The sequence below is a fragment of the Leguminivora glycinivorella genome, chromosome 7 (assembly GCF_023078275.1).
Source record: "Leguminivora glycinivorella isolate SPB_JAAS2020 chromosome 7, LegGlyc_1.1, whole genome shotgun sequence".
Lineage (NCBI taxonomy): Eukaryota > Metazoa > Arthropoda > Insecta > Lepidoptera > Tortricidae > Leguminivora > Leguminivora glycinivorella.
The window spans coordinates 12,105,748-12,123,403 of record NC_062977.1 but is presented as its reverse complement, the minus strand read 5'-3'; the positions used below and the strand labels follow the sequence as shown (position 1 = coordinate 12,123,403).

At 43.2% G+C, this 17,656-nt stretch overlaps 1 protein-coding gene across 3 annotated transcripts; it reads right to left on the bottom strand.

Annotated features, from left to right (window-relative positions):
- Window positions 1–647: 647 nt before the first annotated feature.
- LOC125227955 (tectonin beta-propeller repeat-containing protein) lies at window positions 648–17,525 on the bottom strand. 3 transcript variants are annotated; one of them, XM_048132370.1, is made up of 7 exons: window positions 14,322–17,525; window positions 14,002–14,198; window positions 3,998–4,207; window positions 3,015–3,101; window positions 2,460–2,781; window positions 2,197–2,271; window positions 648–1,817 (listed from the first exon to the last, which is right to left on the bottom strand). In XM_048132370.1, exons 1-7 carry the CDS (start codon window positions 17,125–17,127, stop codon window positions 1,633–1,635), a joined length of 3,882 nt encoding a protein of 1,293 aa, XP_047988327.1. In that variant the 5' UTR covers window positions 17,128–17,525; the 3' UTR covers window positions 648–1,632. The 3 variants fall into 3 exon arrangements, with proteins under 3 accessions (XP_047988327.1, XP_047988328.1, XP_047988329.1); XM_048132371.1 differs by lacking the exon at window positions 2,197–2,271; XM_048132372.1 differs by lacking the exons at window positions 648–1,817; window positions 2,197–2,271 and having other exon boundaries at window positions 2,650–2,781; window positions 2,961–3,101.
- Window positions 17,526–17,656: the final 131 nt, after the last annotated feature.

Below are 17,656 nucleotides of genomic sequence, written 5' to 3'. Positions count from 1 at the left end.
AGAGTGTCCGTTTTGGGTGTTAGAAGGAACTACGTACGAGTCAAAACAAGTAACTAATAAAAGTAATAAAGTGAAATTTTGAACAGGTAGGTATGGCCAAGGGGATTGAGATTTAGATAAAGACCAAGATACCAAGAACGGATCACGGGATCAGATAATGCAATGTATAAAAAATAACCCAGTTAAAATGCATATTTTATTATATTATGGTTCTGTTCAAGCTTATATTTAAAATGAGAGCTTAACATATCTAACAATTTCCTTAATGACTAGAAATAGATTTTACACTCATAATATCACTGGCGCCAAAAAATAATAATCTTAAAACAACTTTCGTATTGTTATACCTTGTGTGCGAAGTGACTGCAAGATTAGATAAGTCGATGCAAAAAATCGTACATTCGGGTAGTTTCGACATACGGAATTAGTCAAAAAACGTCGGATAAAGGCTTGGCCAAACACAGGGTGCGACGCAGCGCGACCGTAGCATTTGCTAACAGGGTGGCTAGCCGAATGGCACAAACGCTCACGAAACGAAGCGCTAGTAGATATCTATCTCTATCGCGCTTGCGTATTGGCGCGACAGAGCCAGCGGCGTATCGCTTTCGTTTGGCGTCGGAGAAATGCCATTCGGCTACGGGGCCAGGTTAGCGACGTCAAACAGACTGCGTCCCGCCGGCATCGCGCCCCGCGCGTCCACGCGGCGCGGACGCCGCGGCACGCTGCGCCGCGCTCACTCACACATTCAAGGAATGAGCGACCCTCCGCGGCCGCATGGTGTAGATGCGCGAGTCACGCCCGCGATGAGGGCGTGTTGAGAGCGAGAGGCCGACGTGATCCGCGCGCGCCCTGCAGGGTTAGCATCTCTCGCGGCCATCATGTGCTAGGCCTACTGTTTGAACAGTCATCGCGTCGGCATCACGAGGCGCGGACGCCACGCTGCGTCGCGCCGTGTGTTTGGCCAAGCCTTAATTGACGAGTGGTTTTCAAGTAATTTTTGGAATTATCCGATATACGAAATTATCCGAATATATCTTACTATTTAATTCAAACAGATAATACTTATTCAGTCAAGTAGAGTTTTAAGTTCATTGGGTTGGGTTGTTTGATCTAAAATAATTATATGTTTATGAACGCTTACTTAAAGCCTTGAGGCGTACATAAATATAATACGATATGAGCATGTTAAATAAAAGCCTTTTAGCTGCAGTCTAACTTGGAAGATTATATCACAAGTAATTTTTAGAGATCCGTTACAGGGTCACATGGGCCATTTTCCATCTATAGACTGAATTCGGATACATTACAACAGTCATACAAAATACTTCATATAAAGCGGAGCAGCAGCAGTATGGAAGTTTAATTCATTGTACTTAATACTTACTCTATATAGCATCTTCTTTGTTTCTTTGGTAGAATATTTAAATAAGTTACAAGTTCTTTCGTTAATCAACATATTGATAAAATCGGCCACAAATTAGTCAAGCTTTGGTACACGTTTTCACATGACTAATAATAAACAAGGTAGAGAATAATCAAATAGTCCTTACACCCTGTCGGGGGCTGCCTCTGCGTGCGTACTATGACACGTGCAAGAACAACTTCCGTTCGGTGTAGAGTAGGTAGGTATGTTTAAAGCGGGCGTCCCCGGGCCGAGACGTGCAGCAGGGCGCCGCCGCCGGCCAGCGCGGGCTGCCACGCGATGCCGACCGGGTTGGTGGCGGAGACGCCGAGCCGGCGGTGCAGCGCCCCGTCCGAGTCCACTCCCCACACGCCTTGCTCCCCGCAAGACACTTGCTTGAATGTCATCTCGTTATCTACAAGTATTACAAACAGGTTAGATTGTGCATTTATCCACTCGCTTCACCGTGTTCAATATTTCTACGTCGATACACCCGTGCAAAAGTATAATGGTTGTAGGACCCGTTATGCCGTTACAGCAAACGACAACGCGTTACCAAAAATGCTACATTTAGTTCCTTACTGATTTCTGATCGGCGGGCTTCTATGGGCGACGGTAATCGCTTACACATCGGAATTCATTTGCCTCCTATAAATTGCGAATAATTTACATACTATTAAGTATAGGTATTAGGTAAATACACAGCCTAGGGTGCATTGGCGTACTAATTGGTCTAATGACAGGTGTAGCGAATGGATATTGAAATGTAATCTCATATTTTTCAGTATACCTACCAAACAATTGCATTATTAATCGATGCAGTGATAAAGCTTTTACCGAATGCATGCTCTTGTCGTCCGTAAATGGAACTAAAATTTTAACAGGGTTATTATATTCAAGCATATATACACAATGCACCATATTACAGTCCATATTTATAGGTTATATAGTATAATAAATATGTATACTGACTAAGCTAGCACTACAACTACAGGAAACCGCACATTAGTTATTATTAGTTACACCTACAATCTTCATTTCCAGTAATTATAAATACCTGTTAAATATTTCCAATGTATTCCTTCCTGGCAGGTGTTGGTTATGCCCGTTCGGACAACCACTATACCGTTAGTAAGGATGACCCAGGCCGCTCCATTACACAACGAAACTGACTTCGCAGTAACTTTAGCCTTGTGCGAAAATCCTATTGTACACTTAGGTGCTTCTATTAACTTCCAGTTGGATCCTGCAGGGTTGTCAGTGGTAATGCCTTCCCTGTAATAAAGTTCTCCTTTTCGGCCTACTGCCCAGACGATTCCGCAACTCGTACTGATTGCGATTAGCGATTGTGGATTGCTAATATGTTCCCAGTGAGTACCCTAAAACGAAGTAATAAGATAGTTATAATAACAAGTAAAGCTTTACGACAAAGCGCCAATTATACCAGAACACATCTTCATTTAAGGGCGTGCTACGTTACGACATATTTGGCGCAATATTTAGTACAGTGAGAACACAAATGCTAACAAGATGACAAAAAACGAGAGGCAATCAATACCTAAATAAGGTAACTTCGTAGCAGCTAATAAACCAAGTTATTTCGAACATTTACCGCGGGGGTTGTAACGGTGACTCCTGTCCGGTATATCGCATCTCCGCCTAGTGTGACGGCCCACACTGAAGTTGTCTCGCCTTCATTCTAAGAAAAAATACAGGATACAATGAGGGAGGGTAATTATATTGAGTTTCGTTTGTCACCTTACATTCCTGGCAGTAATATTGTAAGGTTCAACTGGTTCAAGGCATAATACAAGGTATAAAAACAAATGAACTTTAAACGCTAAGCATATTATTGACATTAAGGTGGTTTTCCACCGGCAGGGCGTGAATGGGCAGAGCGGGGAGAGAATTGAAATTTGTATGGCAAGTTTTCAATTCTCGCCCAGCGCATCTTCGGTGGAAATAGTGGCCGGGATGTGCGGGACTTTCATTGAGATATTTGTTAGTGTAAAAATGAACTGTATTGCTTCCGATTTAAAGTATGATAACTCTGATGGTAGTTTTCCATCGGCAGGGCGAGACGAAAAGTGGCCTAGCGTGGAGAGGAGTGGATTGACGTGGACGTGCGGGACGTGAATTGAAATATTTGTTAGTGTAAAAATTAACCGTATTGCTTCCTGTTTAGAGTATAAATTAACTCGAAGGTGGTATTCTACCGGCAGGGCGCGACGAGACATGGCGAGGCGCGGATTGAAGAGGATGTCGAGACTTGAATTGAGATATTTGTATCGTAAAAATTTACCGTATTGCTTTCGACATAGAGTATCGTATGAAACCTACAATCTACGGCAGGCACGCGCAGGCACGCGCGGGCTCGCGCAGGTTCGCGATTGCTATTAATGCCAATTTTTAGTGGAAAAGGATCCGGGCGATTTCAATTCCCTCTCCGCTCTGCCCATTCACGCCCTGCCGGTGGAAAACCACCTTTAATGTAGTGTATAAAGGTTAAAACGTTAATATTTACCTACAACCGTGCGAATCGGTTAAGAGTGTTAACAGGAAATGTTCAAGCTAGAAATCAATTACACTACTTGCCCATAAAGAGATATCCAGTAGCGGAGTACTCCCAGCTCGAACCCACGGACCCTCAGTTATGATCTGCGCTTTCCTGTACCACCGGCGGCGCCGCACGCAGTCCGTGAATATCTTCTTTCCGTGGTACGGCGCTGGGAAGTCGGTCGCGTACTGCCAGCCGTCGCCGTCCACGCCCCCTGGAGTATTGTAGTCCACCATCCATTCTGATATCTGCGACAATATATTTTATAAATAGGTATGTATTAACGATTACTTTCATCACGTAAAATGAACACAATGGTTGTCGACTGGCAGAAAACGCCCAATAAAACTAACTAAGTAACTATTACTAAGTACCTTTCCCATTTCGCTGAATCAGAAATAAATAAATATTATAGGACATTTTTACACAGATACACTAGCAGCTTAGGATTACCCCTGCATTACTGTGCAATATGATCCTTAAATGCTTTGAATGTCAAATATTTGCTGTACCAACATATTCGTCCCAACACACAACATTTAAACTCATCCAAATGTAAACCTTATTCTCGCGCAATAAGACACAGGTTCGAGTTACGTTCAAGATCAGACGAATTGCAGAAAGCTCAGGTGTTTGATAGATGGATGGATTTACATATACAGGGGATAGATGGGGGCATGATATGCAATGTAATGGCGCACAAAGAATTAATTTGGACTAATTATTTTTTTAAAGATTACTTTTTCTAAAGACAGTTAAAAAAAATTTAAAATTTAAAAATTTTTAAAAAAAAAAATTTAATCTGTTTATTTCTAAGAAACGTGCATGCATTTATAATATACTTAACTGCTAATCTTAAATTGAAAAGATTATTTGAGTTAAGGAGTCTAGTTACATATGAATTGTTCTTTATTATTTGTGCCGTTTGTATATCCGAGGTCTTTATTGTTTCTTTATAGAGAGTACGTCGTAGACGTCGCATCGGAACGGTAGATGGCGCCATCGTTCGTTGTAAGTCGCTCCGGCGTCACACCGCCGCGATGTTGGTAGTCCCGTTTTTCCCCACCTGCAACACAAGGCCCCCCCGCGCCCCGACCCGCCACCAGCCACCCACATTGTTTCGTCGAACGCCGAAGTGACCGGTTGTCGCGTATTCCGTTCGAACATTTTTACAGCATGGTGTCTCGAAATTAATCTTTTAGTTTCTATTTCCTTGTTATTTCTGGTCAAACCAGAGTTATTCGTGTTTTTATTTAAAAAAGTGGCTTATAACGTTTCGGAATTATGAAATTTTTCAATTTCATCCGTCAATTCTTTCTTCCCTTTTAATTTACGCTCGTTCGTCTTGAATAATGAGATATATTATGCCTCGCTAGCGATCATTATTCGTCTTTCGGGGTTCTCACTATAGAAATGAACGAGCGGTGCTTTATGATTCTACCCACTTTTTTGTAAGAAAGTTCCATGCTGCAAAAATCGTTACCGTTAATCAGTTTTCTTTTTAAACTATTCGCATTTCCGAGACTAAAGTAGGAAGTGTTATCCGCGTATTAAAAGTTTCGCGCGAGAATATAAGCGGTAACGTAGGTAAGTTGCTCCGCCGGGGACCACGTGCTCCGGGGACCACGTGCTTCGCGACCGCGGGCTGCGCGACCTGCGGGCTGCGGCGGCGGCGGCGGCGGCGGAGGAATACCGCGCTCCAAGGAGGTTTGAATTTCTCCGATGAATGGGTGAGCAGATTCATATTATTTTAGAAAGAACATGTTCGGTTTCCGATTCGGTGCGGAGGCCCCAAGCCACGTGTCGGCGCCGAAACTTACTGTAGCGCTGCGATAGCGCCGCTGACCGCGGCAGTGTTGTCCGCCGCGTCGGCGCCGCCGAGGTTGCGTAGAAGTTGCCTCCTCGTTAACGATGGCCATCTCTGCGGTGCCGCCGAACAACGTTGTGGCCGCCGCATAGGCGTCGCGTGCGACGCTGTAAGTATGTCTGCTGCTGCCCCGACGCGAGCGCCGCGCCGTTAGTGATCAGTCGTCAATACGCATGACAACGCCGCGATCCTGCTGAAGCTGTCCACCAGTATCGCTGGCCGCCACGCTTATGCTGGCGCCTCGATGGTGATGCAGAGCGTTCGTCTGCCGTGACAACGCCGCGATCCTGCTGAAGCTGTCCACCAGTATCGCTGGCCGCCACGCTTATGCTGGCGCCTCGATGGTGATGCAGAGCGTTCGTCTGCCGTGACAACGCCGCGATCCTGCTGAAGCTGTCCACCAGTATCGCTGGCCGCCACGCTTATGCTGGCGCCTCGATGGTGATGCAGAGCGTTCGTCTGCCGTGACAACGCCGCGATCCTGCTGAAGCTGTCCACCAGTATCGCTGGCCGCCACGCTTATGCTGGCGCCTCGATGGTGATGCAGAGCGTGCGTCTGCCTTGACAACGCCGCGAGCCTGCTGAAGCTGTCCACCAATATCGCTGGCCGCCACGCTTATGCTGGCGCCTCGATGGTGATGCAGAGCGTTCGTCTGCCGTGACAACGCCGCGATCCTGCTGACTGTCCACCTGCTGTAGCTGTCCACCAGTATCGCTGGCCGCCACGCTTATGCTGGCGCCTCGATGGTGATGCAGAGCGTTCGTCTGCCGTGACAACGCCGCGATCCTGCTGACTGTCCACCTGCTGTAGCTGTCCACCAGTATCGCTGGCCGCCACGCTTATGCTGGCGCCTCGATGGTGATGCAGCGAGCTCATCTGCCGTGACAACGCCGCGATGCTGCTGAAGCTGTCCACCAGTATTGCTGGGCGCCACGCTTATGCTGGCGCTTCAGTGGTGATGCGGAGCGTAATACTGTTAACCGCTGCACAGGCGTCGCAATCCTTCTGCTGCGTCTGCCGTGACAACGCCGCAAGCTACTTGAAGTTTTCCACCGGTGTCGTCGGCCGACACGCTGATGCTGGCGCCTTGATGTCGCCTCGATCGCACGAGGTAAGATTGCAGACGCGGCGACCTTCATCGCGCCACCGAGCGCAATACTGCGGCTGCCGCGAAGGCGTCGCTAATTTTCCTGCCGCGCTTGCCGTGACGACGCCGCGAACTCTGTTGATGCTGTTCACCGATGTAGCTGACTGCCACGCTGGCGCCGGTGCCTCCCGCGCTGACGGCGGCGACCTCGAGAAGGCCACCGAGCACGATACTGCGTGACGCGACAGGGCATCGAGACGCCTTTCGAGCTGACGACGGCCGTCTCAATCTCACCGCCGAACATAACAGCGTCTGCTGCAGTGACAAGCTGGTAAGATTGCTGATGTGGGCCCTTGGTGCTGCTAGCCACCACGCTGATAACGCCCGTCGCGCCTAAGATGTCACGCTCACCGCGAACACTGTCTTCCCCTACAATGGTGCCACGACCACGACTATCCAGGCTCCGTCTGCTACGGTATCGTTGCAGACTCTGTTGCTGACCAGGCTGATACTACCCTCCAATGTGACGCCGGGCGCCGCTATCAGCTGACATCCCGTACACTATGGTATCCACTCTTCTCTTTCCAGTTCCCGTGAAGTACGACAGTATTTACACTCTATTTTGACCAAGGACTCCTCCGTCGCTGAAGTGAGAACAGATAAATTCTAAAGATGCTACGTCCTAACGTAGTCGAACGAGGTAAGACGTCAATAACCGGACGAGGAGCCGCACTGCTGGGAGGGTGTCCTGACGATGTTCGCGAGCTATCTAATCGGAGAGGCGCCTCGCGAGACGACCCTGTGATTCCTGTACATCGCTCATTGTGTAGGTCAAAGACATCGTAAAGGTTTGCGGAATTTAAAAAAAAAAAAAAAAATCTCTTTCAGAATGTCCAGATCTGAATTCGAGCCAGCGTCCTGCATCCTGAGCGTGCGTCTGTTTACCGGGTGGACACCAAAACCGATCGGTAATCTGGCCGCGGGGGTTCCAAGTACACGACGATTTCCCGGAGGCTTGTGGCGCCCACTGTCCATTCGAGAGATTAACTTATTCGCCGAGCCTCTAATAAACAAATTGGGAAAAATAAACCCGCTTCGCCTTAGTGAACTTGAGATTCCAGCTCAAAGCGAAAGGGGCCAGGAACTCAGGAGGACTTCAGTAGTTATCATCTGGCTCGACTATACTGAATTAATATAGTGCTTGATTTGATCGTAGAACCTGATTTCATCAATTTCACAACTTTCGTAGTCTACAGAGGAAGGTTGCACCGTTGCAGTTTCCAGCATTACCTCGTACAGCTGCCGATAGCTGTAGGCCAATCGCCCCTGTTTTGCTTGCATCTGCAGCCCGATAAGACCTTCAATAATCGGAACATTGTACGAAGTAAAGCTCTTCCGATGGAAAATAATCTTCAACAGGCGGTGGCGCCGGCGACTGAAGTGACATGCAGCCGGATTAAGGTTCGCATAGCACTATATGCTATGCACAGTTCGGTTGTATGTTATGCTGTACGATGGCAGGACTACAATCAATCAATCAATCAATCAATTTATTTTGCAATAATAAGGGTTTGATTACAGATATTATTCAAAGTGAAGGTACTCCTTAATTAGCCATTCTTCATAGCATGCAAAATATTCACAACTATTTACATATGTACAAATCTTAACTAAACCATGATATTTCTACCTTTCTAAATGAAACATACCTACTACCAACAATCATTACATTAATATTAAATGATTTTACATTAATTAGTTAAAAAATAAATAATACATTACATTGAATAAAAATTAAAAAAAGTCAAAATTACATTACATTAAATACAATTAATTCAAGTCGAAGATACGTTGCATTAAATTGATTATAGGTTAATTAATCAAAAAATCACTTAATTTATAAAATGAGCACTCTCTAAGCCACTGACGCAACGTTCTGTTAAACTGACAGTCGGGCACTTCTTTCACATATTGTGGTAAGTTATTGTATATATTTACACACATTACCGTACAATTCTTCTTAAATCTGCTTGTTTTTTGTTGTTTTTCCACCACAAGTCGGTCGGAATTTCTTGTATTCCGTGGGTATAAATCTCTAGCAGTTTTAAAGAGTGAACTGTGCTTTCTCACAAATTTAGAGACTTCTTCAATATATAAACATGTCAGAGGTAGTATACCCAGTTTAGAAAATAAGGGTTTACAGGAATCTAAGGGTTTAACTCCACATATAGCACGAACACATCTTTTTTGAGCAACAAACGCTCTCTGAATGTCACCACCATTTCCCCAAATAATCAAGCCATATTTTAATACAGATTCTACATATCCATAGTAGGCAGCCAAAACAGTGTTATGGTCTGATGCAGGGATGTAACGGAGCTCTGCTTCTGCTTCTGTTTCTGCGGAACTTCCGTTTTGTTTTGCACATCCGCTTCTGTTCCGGTTCTGTTATTTTTCAAACGGAAGTTATAACGGATGTCGGAACCTAGCGCGACGGTGGGACATGAGCGGCGTACATCAAAGACCAATAGGTCTAAACCAGTCATTCCCTCATCTCTCCGCTTGCCACGTGCTGCGATACTAAAAGCCAAGGCGGAAGGCCAAGCCAGTTCTTAAATTCTTAGTTCGTAAACAGTAAACACCTAAAAGTGCTAGGTAATTTAATTAGTTTTGGTTTATGTTATACCTATGTGGTATTTTTTCTTTTCGTTTTTAACATCCACAAGTTCCGCTTCTGGTTCCGGTTCCGCTTCTGCTTCCGTTAAACTAAATTCAAAACTTCTGCTTCCGCTTTCGGTTCCGTTAAAAACACATCCGTTACATCCCTAGTCTGATGTTTTTCTTAATCTATGAAGGACATACACAAATCTATTTATCTTATTACACACATCATTTATATGGTTATTCCAATTTAAATCACTGTCAACAAATATGCCTAAAAATTTTGTTATGTCATTTTCTTTTAATTTATGGCCATTATAAACTATATCTAAATGCTGATTAATATTATTAAAATTAATGAAATTAGTTTTATCTAGATTTGTCTTTAGGTTATTACGCTCAAGCCAGTTTACGACAGTATTTACCGTCTCATTAACCTGCGATTCATGGTGGTTAATGCCCATAGAAAAATCATTCGTAACAACAATGGATACGTCATCAGCGAATAAGACACATTTGTAATTAATTTTATCTACGAGGTCATTGATATACACTAAGAAAAGAAGTGGTCCAAGAATACTCCCTTGTGGTACTCCAAACTTATTACTAATAAACTTAGATCTATGACACATGCTTATATTATTGCTGCTGATATTTTTTAATTCCACACATTGTGATCTATTCTTTAGATATGAGTCAATCCACTGCAAGGCTGGTCCTCTAACACCATACGATTCTAGTTTACTTAGCAGTTTATCATGCTCTACGAAGTCGAAAGCCTTTGACATGTCGAAGAAGATAGCAGTTGTAAAGTTTCTATCATCATACTTTGTGCCTATCTCATGTATAAGATTAAACGCTGCTAATGCTGTGGATTTGTTTTGCTGAAATCCGTTTTGTTCATTTGCTATTATATTGTACTTAAGGAAATAATCATTTAATCGTGTCTGCATAGCCTTCTCAAAGATTTTAGAGAGTACTGGCACTAAGGCAATCGGTCGATAATTTTCAATGTTAGCTGTGTCTCCTTTTTTATAAACCGGCTTTACAATTGAATACTTTAATTTATCGGGAAATTTCCCAGTTTCTAAAGACAAATTAATTAGGTATGTTAAAATGTGTACCAGTTCGTATTTGGATTGTTTGATTACATTAGTTGCGATATTATCATAGCCCACGGCCTTAGTATTATTCAATGAAGTAATAATATTTAGGGTATCTTGTTCAGTAAAAGGCATCAGAAATAAACTGTTTGCGATCCTCTTTGTGCCGGTTTCCAATCTCTTTGAAAAGTTTTGTCTTAACATATTTGTAGAATTGACGAAGTGATTGTTTAGCTCCTCCGCGAGGTGAGAAGCCTGGGTAATAATTTTGCCATTTATAACAAGTTTGTTTATGTACCCATTGTCCTGAGTAGACATTACTTCTTTTTTGACAACATACCATGAGGCTCTGCATATGTTTTTACTGTTACGTATAAATTTACTATTTATGTTTTTCTGTGCTATGCTGATACATTTCTTCAATATTTTTGAGTACTTGGTACATCTCTTCTGTTACGAGTAACTACGACAGTAACTGCTGACTCCAACAGACTGTCGTACGAGGTCAGTATCCACCCCCTGGGAGCCAAGTAAGTGACCTTCGGTGACCTCGCCTTCTGCTTCGCCCGTTATCGTACCTCTTCGTCTGCGAGAGCCCTGCATTACGCCGTACAACGGTACATATTAAGCCTCCGCCACACATAGCGCTAATGCTACGCTATCAGTGCGCTGAATGCGCGTGCATTCCGCTCGCGTCCCGCGCGCGTTGCGCTCGCAATCAGCGCTCGTTAGTTCCCGCTAGCGCCCGTGGGCGCAACGCCAGCGTTTGTGCGGTGCGCCGCCATTATTGCGCTCCGCCTACGCTCTTAAAGCGCGCATGTGTGGCGGTGTTTTAATTCACCCCTTGACCTGCTACCACGACGTGTTCAGCAACCACCAGCGATGCGACACGGACGTCTCCACCTCACAGTCTACTCTGTCGACCTTCATTGCACGAAGTAGAAATCCGTCGCATCGGGTTTTGGATTAGGTAATGGATTACCCTAAGAGTCAATGACTGACTTGAAGAAATCGACTGATACTTCCGTCCAGTGTAGTAGCAATCGACAGCGCTCGTACTTTTCATCTTCTAGGCTAGTTTTACCGAGCGATCGGTATCCTCAAATGCCCTCACTAAAAGAGTTCAGAGTTCAGGAGTCTCGCTTGCAACCGCGCTCGCTTGACGCGAAATAGTCTGATCGAAAATACCAGTATTGTAACAAATAGCCCTTGGGCGCGTGAGTGATGACCTTTTTCTGTGTTTGATATGGACGTAAGACGTTGGACTTTAAATAGTCATATCAAAGCTAATATTGATTTAGATAATTTTTACGAAGGGTTGACAAAAGCAGTATCAATTACGTTACCCTGCTACAGTACGGATAGTTACACTACTTTTACAGTTAATTTCCACACTTTGTGTCTGAAATTGGGTTTATAACCTGATAAAATAACGTGTCTGTTAATAATAATAGTGTATCTAAGGTTTTTGTATCTTGTTCAAGTTAGCCTCGCCTACATCTTTTTTTTTGGTTTTGATCTGCGATGTATAATAATGTCATTTCTCTAACTATTCGCTGACTAAAGCTAAACGTCATCACGAAAATCTCTTTAGGCGTTTCTGGCACCGAGATATTCGCGGATCGAAGGCTATTTCGACTGATAAATCTGTCAAATCGGTTCAACAACTGATTCACTTATTCTTCTATGCTATGCCAATAGGGCTACCAAAGGCTTGCGCGCCAGCTGACTCGCCACCAGGAGATAATAAACAGGTCTCTATAAAGACCTCGGATATACAAACGGCACAAATAATATAATAATTTTACCTTCCAATAAAATTGTTATTATTTTGCCTGGTATATCCGAGGTCTGAGTGATGCCTTCCTGGTAGGCTTAATATACCGTCGGCACTTCTCCTCAACAATGAGGGTGGCTGGTGGCGGGTCGGGGCGCGGGGGGGCCTTGTGTTGCAGGTGGGGAAAAACGGGACTACCAACATCGCGGCGGTGTGACGCCGGAGCGACTTACAACGAACGATGGCGCCATCTACCGGTCCGATGCGACGTCTACGACGTACTCTCTATAAAGAAACAATAAAGACCTCGGATATACCAGGCAAAATAATAACAATTTTATTGGAAGGTAAAATTATTATATTTTATTTATACATAATTAAGTTTTTTCGTTTTTAATAAGTGTTTTTTCAGTATATAACGAGAACGAGCTTGGCTACAGGTTCGACTTTCTAATGAGTCTATCAATTCATTTGGGAATCTATTCAGTATCCGCGGTAATGTGCATTTCCATACTCTTCGCCCGTACTCATTGTTAGTTTTTTCGATCTCGTATGTTGGAATGTTATCTAAGTTACGAAGCCGCAGAGGTCGTGTTTTTTTCCGTAAGTATTTTATGTTCTTGTAGTATTGAGTTATAATAGCTAAATCTATCTTTTCAAAAACAGTTAACACCCCGCAGTAACTGAATAGATTCTCATAGTTACATTTATGTTTATATTTAATTTTTGTAGGTACAATAGTCTTAAGGATACGTAATTGTAGGTTATATATATCGTTTAGGTAGGTTTTGTATGACCTACCATAGCTAGCCAGGCCATAACTTATGACAGAATCCGCCATAGACATGTATAGTAGTCTTAATGTATTAAAAGGGACTTTGTTTTTTAGAATACATAGCTTAGATAATATAGCCCTAAGTTTATTACATACTCGGTGGATGTGTGGGCCCCAATTAAAATTATGGTCTATAACTAGCCCAAGGTAAGTATGTTCTTTTACAATATCTAGGTGATTACATTTACAATTAGTGCTAGGCATGTGTAGACATTTGTGCTCGTGGGCCACGATCTTTGGTGTGAAGTAGTTTTTTTGTATGGAGAGTGAATGTGCATCATTTTGGTTTTGGCGTAGTTGAGTGTCAGACCTAGGTCGTGAGCCCATTTGCACAATATATCAAAATCATGCTGCATCATGTTTTGTGCAGTTTCCAAGTTCTCATGAGCTGTAATTAAACATGTGTCATCTGCAAACTGGTATACCGAACCATGCCGGAAGATTTTACACATATCATTTACATATAGCAAGTATTCCGTTGGAGATAAAATCGAGCCTTGGGCGGTGCCGCATAAGGTCGGAATTAGGTCACTCTGTTCGCCCGCTATGGTTACGGCGTTGTGTCTATTTTATTAAATTTATATTTATTTTAACTCTTTAAACGTCACGCACATATGTACGTGACACGTCACCGTAAACCTTGATGGAATTATCGAAGGAAACCACGCCATACAGCGAAAGTCTTTGGCATCAAAATAATTAAATACTTACCCAGTGCCAGTGGCGACTTAACAACTTCGTGTGTTCTCTCGTTCTCTTATGTTTCCCAGTAATGTCGCTCCACATGTAGCGGTCCGTGGGCAGGCCCACCGACGTGTAGCCGGTCAACGGGTTCCACCGCTGGTTCTCGTATATGCAGTATGTTTGAGTATCGTTCATTGAATTGATGCCATCATTGCTGCCTATTCCTGAAATCGAAATTATTATAACTCAATGGATGATTGAATCTCACAAAATAAATTTAATCAACTGTTTTTAAGACTTCAATTTAAGTGAAGGCAGAATAATGTGTACATAGTATGATTTGTTACCTTTCAATGCGCCTCCACCCCATCCTCCAGTGTAGACCCACACTCGGTGGTCGTGTGTTATTCCCCAAACTATTCCATTCTGACCACTCTCAACCCTTCTCAGGTACCCTCCTATCATCCGCCAATACATTTCATCTGGACCTATAATCGGGCTTGTGGAGGTATATTCCATTGTATACACTCTCATAGGGCCTAGAATTTGTGCTGATGTTATGCTATCTGGTGTTAATCTGTGTCTATAAAAACAAACTTTCTTCTCATTAACAAAAACCTTGAATCCCTCCCTAATACAAATAATGTTTATTGTAAATTCTTGACCAGGAGCTAGGGGTAAGTCATAACGCTCTTCCAAGCCCCAGTTACCAGATGTCTTTGTGTTGCAAACAACTGTATTTTCATCAAATCTAACATTAAAATGAAAGTGAACTTCAGTTACTTCAGTTTCGATTTTATGCCGCTGCTTTTTTACCTCTGGACCTTGTAAATTTACGTGAAACCGGCCAACTTCATCAAATAAGCTGCCAACAATTTTAAGAGAGGTGCCTGGTGGGAAATTGTTGTCTAATGTTGTAACAAGTCCTGGAACTATATTTTTGCCTATCAGTTGGTATTCCTTGCTATAAGACCCTTTGTTTTCGGTGTTCTGTTGGGATGGCATGGGATCCCAGTTAAGTATATCACCAGAGTTAGTAACAGTCCACACAGAACTTGCAGAGGGTTTTCCAGAGAGGCCATTAATTTGTGACGTGATATCCACCAGCACATTTAGCCATTCTTCTTGTTCCATTTCTGTCATGAACTGTATTTTAATGGGATCTTTATTTTGTCGCGGTACTGTTAAAGCTAATCTGGGACTTCCCGGTTCAGAGGCAGACATAATACTTGTAATTTCACCGAGGTTCAAAATAAATTTAATTGTGCCATCAGGCTTAAACACTGATAATGTCCCTATATTTTCTAAGGCATGCCAGTACAGTGAGAGAATACAATCCTCTCCAGCATTGTTAGCAGTAATTAATCTGGCTTCACAGCTGCGAGTCCAGCCCTTCTCATCAATAGCTAAGCCGTAGTCAGATAAGTCAAGATCTTGATTCTTCCTGTTTTTTAAAGAATCTAATATCTGGATACGCCAATTAGCATTCAAGTCTGAATTGAGTGAATTTTGACTATCTGTAAACCAATGTGGCACTTGTACGGGATCAATGCAGCAGGCACCAGCCTCAACAAATGTCCAATTTGTGTCACATGTTCCCCAAGCAGTCTGACTCACTTCCTCATCAAAATACATGCCAGAGTCCACATCAAATACACTGCTGTCACTATCTGGCTGGGCTTCCATCCCCACCACTGAGCCCACACTCCTCACTGGACTCCAAGCTCGTGGATTTTTCAAAGTTGTTTCATAACTTTTACCTGTTAAATCAATATCTGTAGCTGTTGTAGTCTTTTTGGAAGTATGTTCCTTGGGTGGTTTTATTGGAAGTGTATGCTCTATAGGTGCAGAATGAGATTCTTCCCAAGAATTATGGATATTAATATGGGATTTTAGTTGAGTTGTTTCATTTAGCATAGTCAAACTTTGGTGCTTTGCATTATTAGATGCTGATGAAACCATGCTAGCTGAACTTGATGTTCGACTTAGTTGCATATTGGCTTGTACCATTCTCCATCTTTTTCCAGTTAATTCTGCAGGTGAAATTCCACTTCGCCAATATATGCTCTTATCTGACTCCCCTATAGCAAACACCTGATCATTCACTCCCACTGACACATGAGTCATGTTTCCTGTGATTTCTAACCAGCCAGTGCCCATTGCAGATACTTCAGAAGTGCCAGCAGTGTTGCCTTCTACACCCTTTCTAAACCAAACTTTATTGTCAGAGCTCACAGCCCAAACTGCATTATATCCCACAGAGATGACAGTGAGCTTTGTTTCACTGGGTGACTTGACTTCTAACCAACCTTCTCCAGTAGGACAGTCCTTTGTTATACCCTTTCTTACTATGGCTCGGCCTGTCCACAACAGAGCCCATACTAAACCTGTAGCTCCTGCAGATATTTGTTTAATATCACAATTAGGTGGAATGCTAATGTTAGTCCACTTCAAGCCCTCAGGGGATGTGGTACTTACGCCAGCTCTGTACATGACTCGCCCATGAGCAGTAATTGCCCACACTGACAGTGTTCCGGGCCCTGCAAAAGGTATTTGGTTTCCTCCAATGCTTACATCAATAAATGGTTCCTGAGTGGGGTCTTTGTGAAGGGGTGCTATAGCACACCAGGAGTTCATAGCACTGAACTTTCTATACCGGATCCATTTTCTCCTTCTGACACAAGACTTCCACTGTTTACTGGGGCCAAACTGGGCTGGAAAGTCAACTGCATAGGTCCATCCATCATGGTCTAAAGGGTGTCCATCTAATGTGAGTTCCAATTGCCATTCGCCCTCCCATTGCCAAGCCATGGAGGGTAATCTGATGCGTTGTATTGCTCTATCCTGCGTACCATCTTGAGAAGAAAAGTGATACCTATCAGTTGGCAGGAGCCTTCCACTGAACCCTTCTAGAGGCAACCAACGTTCATTTTCGTAGGACTCCTCTTGAACTCTGATGGGGATTTCTAAACCATGAACGTGGAGGTATATTTGCCGGTCCCCGCCTACTGCCCAAAGGAAATGTGGCACAGCTGATAAAGTTTTAAATTCCAAACCAAGGTACATGAATTCTCTCCAACATGATCCACTTGTAGATAATGCATACACTTTGCCTTCATTATTAAGAGAAAACAATAAAGAGTTACTCGACATTTTACAAAATATACAACGTTTAATTTAGATGTTTTTTCTAGACCGAGCTACTTTCTTTTTAACTCTCCAACTTTTCCAACTTCATTTTTTGTGAGAAGCAAAACATATTAACGATCCCTGTCCCTATCACGGTTTGATATTCGTGTTTTACTAAATAATAAAAAATCGAAGTTTCAACAACTCAACACTGCTCAACACTTGAAATCCCGATTGCCACAGATAACAAAACATGATAAATGTACCGACTGTCAATAAGTAGTACGTTCCAAAACTAATTACAAACTCACAAATTAAGATCATCGTTATCCGTCTAAAGGCGAGCTCAGACGAAATGTTAAATAGGGGATCTTTCTCTGTCACTCTACTAGGCCAGTCTAGACCAAGTAGAGTAGGCTGCCAGGCATGGCCCAAGTCCAGGCCTAGCACAACAACGATTCAATTTCGGATGTGTGTGGAGGCCTTTACTGTCACACTTGACACTGACATTGACATTCATGATCATTTGGTTTGGCATATAACCAAACAAAAT